Below are 6,000 nucleotides of genomic sequence, written 5' to 3'. Positions count from 1 at the left end.
GCCTGATGACAAAAGACATAGGGGAAGTAGGACCCTGGCACAGGAAGATGGGGAGCACTAAGGAATGTGCAGCTCTGACACAGGAAGTGACTCTCAGTATTGGGGCTAACAAATTTGAGGTAGTCCCACCCTCAACTTCCAAAGCCTGTACCATGTACCATGAAACTGAGCACCAGAGATACACCTAGAAATAAGCTCTCCACACAGCATAACAGAGCAGCTGAAAAGGCAGTAATTTGTTACATCTCCTATGCGGAGTGCCTAATAACTCAAATAAGACCACTGGCAAATTGTGGGAATCATTTACCATACAGATTCTCAGATTAGAAGACAAACAGTGAGCGTAGCTAGGGTCTTCAAACCGCAGCTTCTGTGCTCATTCAATGGATGTCTGCTGTAGTGAGAGGCATCTGCTGGGCGGTGGGCAAGTGAGGGGTGACCGTGACAGAGGGAAGGGACATCAGTGACAGGATAGGAGCTGAAGAGAGGGCACAAACAGCACCAGAATGCAAGCAACACACATCGAAACGCAGACATCCCCACAGCACCCTAAGGGTGAGGCCCCCTGGGCCGTGGGTGGAGGGTTTCAGAAGAAGAGGCAACCTCTGCAGAGGGCTTCCCCAGGGCCATTTCCCCACAGGAAAAGTCTAAACTACTTAGTGCCAACAAACTCAGCTCAAGACGACTAACACTGTATGATGTGATGCCTTTTCATAGACAATTTTCCCCAGAAAATCTCGACAATGATCCAAAGAATGACAGCGGGTCAGGCTTGTTGATGCATTTTATTGTGAGCTGGGGAGTCTGGTAAAAAACTAGAAAATGACCATGGTGTAATAAGGAACTTAAAGGAAGAGTCAGATTGGTAGCTTACATACATGGATACAGGAACAAATTGGCACAACATGTTAAACATTGTTCCCAACACTGTTTACAGAAGGCAATTCTAATTTGGCTTGCTAAGGGAATGAGATATGGCTGGGTTAACTCTTAACAGAAGAACTGCAGAGCGTCATGCTATGAGTCACACAGTGAGTTTCAAAGTGTAAGAGTTTCTTATTAAAAACTGGGTAAAGGGAGAATGACTTGATTGTAGTTGTAAAACTAATACATTCCCATTTAAACTCTGCTCTACAGCCCAAGGCAAGTACAAACGTTAACAGAACACTGTTAAATCAAATCGCAATGCACGAGAACCAATTGCATCTCTACTTTAAATCTTATCAACTTTCCAAAATTTCATACTAAAATATATTATTGTATTAATACAAACTACAGTATTATACACTACACTGTGTAATAAATAAAGAAATATAAAAATAAGACACATAAATATAAAAGTTTTCTAAAACTAAAGGTACGTGTCAGTAAGAAGGGTATTAATACTGCCAGGCTTGAAGATGTACAGTACAAAAATGCTGCACAGATCTATAAACTAAAAGAAATAAAGTAATACTGATAGGTAAAAATCAGCTAATGTTGTTCATCAACTGGGTCCATAATAACTAACATTTGGAAACGGTTGTGAGCCAAATACCAATGGCTTATCCATGTCTGACACGAAGTACATGGATTAAGTAGTTTAGAGAATTTCCCTTTTGTTTCTGTAGAGATTTCTGAAAGTCAATTAACGTAAAATGAATACTGAGAACCAAATTATGAAATGTCCCAGTGCTTCAGTTTCTCTGACAGAGTCAGTGGTTTTGAGTTTTATTTGGGAATTTTAAAACATCAAACAAATCAACAAATGCTAGTTATTGTAGGCCACACACTGAGTGAAGGCAGTTCGAGCCTTGGAACACTGAGAATGGCACTTACAGCACACAGGTCTTGCTTAAGGCCAAAGGAGACACAACGCTTCCTATAAATCCTTCATAGTCGCTACCACGTGCGCAAACACAATCACGAACACTGATTCTGCCGACTCTGCCGTCCTTGCCACATAAACACTGTTCGTCCCTGCAGTCAGAACTCAACGACAACCTTTGAACTCCACTTAAAATCACATGAGTAAGAAACTTCAGTTCCTCTCTCGGCTGCTTCCTTAAGGCTAGCAATGCATGTTAAATGACAACATGGCGTCTAACGCAGAGGTCCTACCTCCTGACTGACTTGGTAACAGGCAGTCAGCACGGAACTGCTTTCTACTGCTCTGTGAAGGGAATTCTGTAGTGCAGAAGTTCTCACATTTTAAAAAAACATAATAAAATACTGAAGCGGATTTAGCATATGTTTACCAATAAAAAAATTATAAAATTTCTCCCATTGTACAGCTTAAGAATGAACCAACGTAAGAGTGATAATACTGATAGCCATGCCAGATGCCCATCCAGCTTCCTGTAACCTGCTAAGAAACCTCTGTTTTCTGAGTCATTAAAGTTTTCTAATCTGCTTCATGTTACAAACTTGTTCCTAACTTTGAAAACTGCATGAAAAATTACTAGGTCTGAGGTTCAGGCACACCCGGATTTTTTTTTTTTTTTGTATTTTGTTTTTGTTTTTTTTTTCTCAGTTCTGACATTACACAGTAGTGAGCAGGAACCACAGCACAGGGGCTGTGTTTCCATGAAAAGCGTGGGTAATATAGAGCAAATTTTATTACCAAGTAGAATTTCCTTCTAGAACTCCTAGGCCTCATTTGTCTTCTCTTCTGACAGTTGCTCGCTGCCCTCACCTGCCTTCTGCTCTAAGCTGCCTGCCTGCGGAGCAGCTCTGTCCTCCACTGCAACATCAGTCTCGGCTGCTACCTCATGCGCGACTTCATTCACCTCTTCCTCTTCCTCCTCCTCTTCTTCCTCTTCCTCCTCCTCCTCCTCCTCCTCCCCCTGTGGGTTTTCACATTCCTTTTCTTCCTGCAGTTCTTCCATCTCTTTATCCTCCTCCTCGTCTTCCTCCTTCTCACTGTCTTCATCCTCCTCCCTTGTCAAACTTTCTCTCTCATCCGAGTCAGCCTGTGAGGGAGATGCCCGCGCACCCACATGCTCATTCATCAGGACTTCTGGCCCAGCCTCTTCCTGCTCCTGCTCCGTGCTGTCTCTTTCCTCGGCCTCTCTCTTGCAGTAGGAGTAGCGGTGATTCATGTGCTGAGAGTAAGATCCCGAGTGTGAGAAGCGCTTTCCACACTTGTCACATTGATAGGGCTTTTCTCCAGAGTGTAATCGCATGTGTTCAATCAGATGATGTTTGTGTTTAAATGCCTTTTTACAGATTCCACACTCATGAGGTCTTTTACCTGCAAAGTAAGAACACAGATATGAAACAAAACAGTGGCATAAGGAATAAAGAGCTTGTGGACAGTAAGAAACATTTAGGTGAAAGCGGATGGTTACAGTTTCATGCTTAAGAAACTAGCAGGTCCCCAACTGTATTTATAATACTATGGTTTATCTTTTATATGTGAAAAATTCAAGGCTATACACACTGTACTTTGCGGATGAGTTCAGTGTGAAGTACATAAGGCTGAAATGCCAAACGTACGCGCATCAGGACCCCAAGGCAGACAGCTTAGGAGTGAGGCTCTCGTGAGCCATGGGCAATAGGCACAGGAGGCAGGGAATCCGTTTCCAATTGTATTTTAATGTCTCATATATCTCTTTACTTATGACCAAATTCACAGAAATATAGTTTATGTACTAAAATCTTTGGAAATTATCATATCTAAGATGGCTTTGGCCCCAAGAAGGGCAATCTTGCTCCTGATGGGTGGGTGCAGGCTTGAACAACACTGCAGACAGAGGCAGCGACAGCTGAGGCACTGGGACTGGCTATTATTAACTCCAGCATCATAGAAAGTCAGGCCCCCACAGTGCAGAAATGACTCTGATATCTCTTCTTACAGAGAGGATGTAATTTTAATTTTGTATTTGCTAATATTATCTCTTTTTACAGAAGAAGGGGATTTTCTGATCCTCTTGGTGAAAACAGCCAGAGAGCTGTTCTCAAAGGCCTTGTTGAGGCCCAGGTTCCCTACCTGGTGCTGCCTTTAACTCCAAAAACTGCCAGCGTGCCACCTGCAACATACAGATGGAAAAAGAACGGAATGTGTCTGTGTTTCTTCACTAGAGGGAGTGGGCCAATACAGCTGACAGGACATGAGAGGCCACTGCAGCTAAAATGGCTGAGAAGGGCCAGGGAATAGAGGCTGGGGATTAGAGTTTGAGATTAAACCAGTCCATCATGCAGCGATGCTTCTTGTTGGAGAGAAACTGGTTGGCTGTGCAGTTCTTATCAGCTAGGAGTCTGGTGCTAAACTATCAGAATTTGTGAGCTTTCTGAAAGCAATGCAAGCTGGAGGTCAGCCATGGAGGGGGTTCTTGGGTCACAGGAATCCACACATATTTCCCATTGGATTTCTCAGTCTGCAGAGACACTTGTGCTGAAACTGACCAGTGTGGCTTTGGAGAGAGGGAACCAGGAAGGCCAGGTTGGCAGTTTTTGGTAAAAGTTCTTTAGTGAAGCATCTTGGGATTGGCTGGCCTTTAACTGAAAGTTATCACGGGCCAGAGCAGAGAAGCAGCCTTGGGCAACAGGCAAGTGGGGGCGACTGGGAGGAGTGAAACATCAGCGAGGATGCTGGGTTTTGATTTTTACCTTTTATCTTTTTTAATCACTAACAATGAAAAGTGCATTCTTGGCTCACAGGCATTAGAGAGCTGAGTGGAGCTGTGTTTGTCTGGGAGACAATGTTTGTCAGGTGCGCGATAAGCCTAGGGCTGTGTATTTTGTGGAGAATTACAGAATCTCAGAGTTGAAGGGAATCTTATAATCAAGTTCAGCCTCTTACGCAGCAGTTTTATCTAAAACAGCAAAGGTCTTTCATTTTAAAACCTCAGGTGAGCTGGAGCTGAGCCCCGAGCCAGGATGGAGGATGCTCTTCACATCTGCTTCCTGTCACTCAGTCCACTGTCCCCACACTGTGAACACACAGAGCGAATGCTGTGATACTGCAGGAATGCAGGAGTGGCCTACACACTACTTCCTCTAAGATTCTGAGAAGGTCATATGTTGCTCCTGTGTTCTTTCTGTGCAGCAGATCACAGGCACTTTTAGAACCTTGTGCTTGGGTCCACTGACATACCTGTGTGCTCATATTTGTGTCTCAACAGTGAGCTGCTCTTCTGAAATATCTTGTCACACAGGTCACATGCATACATCCCGTTCTCTGTCTTCCGAGTCTTCTTTTTGGGTGGCGTAGAGTCAGAGTCGTTCTGGTCCTCCACGGTGGAGACTCCTTCTGAGCTAGTGTCTTGCCTTTCATCCTAAGGGGGCAAAAATGAAAAGAGAGAGAGAGAGAGAGAGAGAGAGAGAGAGAGAGAGAGAGAAAGAAGATTAAGTTTCAAATTAAAAGACACACAAGAGACAAGGTCAGTGAGACAGCTCTGCTAAGGCACTGGACACCAAGGCTGATGACCCAAGCTGGACCCCTGGGATCCACTGGGGGAAGGAGAGAACTGCCTTCTACAAGCTGGACCCCTGGGATCCACTGGGGGAAGGAGAGAACTGCCTTCTACAAGCTGGACCCCTGGGATCCACTGGGGGAAGGAGAGAACTGCCGTCTACAAGCTGGACCCCTGGGATCCACTGGGGGAAGGAGAGAACTGCCGTCTACAAGCTGGACCCCTGGGATCCACTGGGGGAAGGAGAGAACTGCCTTCTACAAGCTGGACCCCTGGGATCCACTGGGGGAAGGACAGAACTGCCTTCTACAAGCTGGACCCCTGGGATCCACTGGGGGAAGGACAGAACTGCCGTCTACAAGCTGGACCCCTGGGATCCACTGGGGGAAGGACAGAACTGCCTTCTACAAGCTGGACCCCTGGGATCCACTGGGGGAAGGACAGAACTGCCTTCTACAAGCTGGACCCCTGGGATCCACTGGGGGAAGGAGAGAACTGCCGTCTACAAGCTGGACCCCTGGGATCCACTGGGGGAAGGACAGAACTGCCTTCTACAAGCTGGACCCCTGGGATCCACTGGGGGAAGGACAGAACTGCCTTCTAC

At 45.4% G+C, this 6,000-nt stretch overlaps 1 protein-coding gene across 2 annotated transcripts in view; it reads right to left on the bottom strand.

Moving 5' to 3' along the window:
- Positions 1 to 770: 770 nt before the first annotated feature.
- The window catches only part of Zeb1 (zinc finger E-box binding homeobox 1), a 165,265-nt gene continuing 160,035 nt past the window's right edge, over positions 771 to 6,000 (bottom strand). For both annotated transcript variants that reach the window (XM_041641528.1, XM_041641529.1), the window contains 2 exons: positions 5,078 to 5,258; positions 771 to 3,232 (listed from right to left, as the gene is read on the bottom strand). In XM_041641528.1, coding sequence (XP_041497462.1) covers positions 2,628 to 3,232; positions 5,078 to 5,258 — 786 coding nt within the window. In that variant the 3' untranslated portion in view covers positions 771 to 2,627. The remainder of the gene's footprint in view (positions 3,233 to 5,077; positions 5,259 to 6,000) is intronic.

Source organism: Microtus oregoni, unplaced genomic scaffold (genome assembly GCF_018167655.1).
Source record: "Microtus oregoni isolate MIOR12 unplaced genomic scaffold, Mior012 000070F_ref0000104, whole genome shotgun sequence".
In the NCBI taxonomy this organism is placed as follows: Eukaryota; Metazoa; Chordata; class Mammalia; order Rodentia; family Cricetidae; genus Microtus; species Microtus oregoni.
This window is presented reverse-complemented; position numbering and strand designations above follow the sequence as displayed.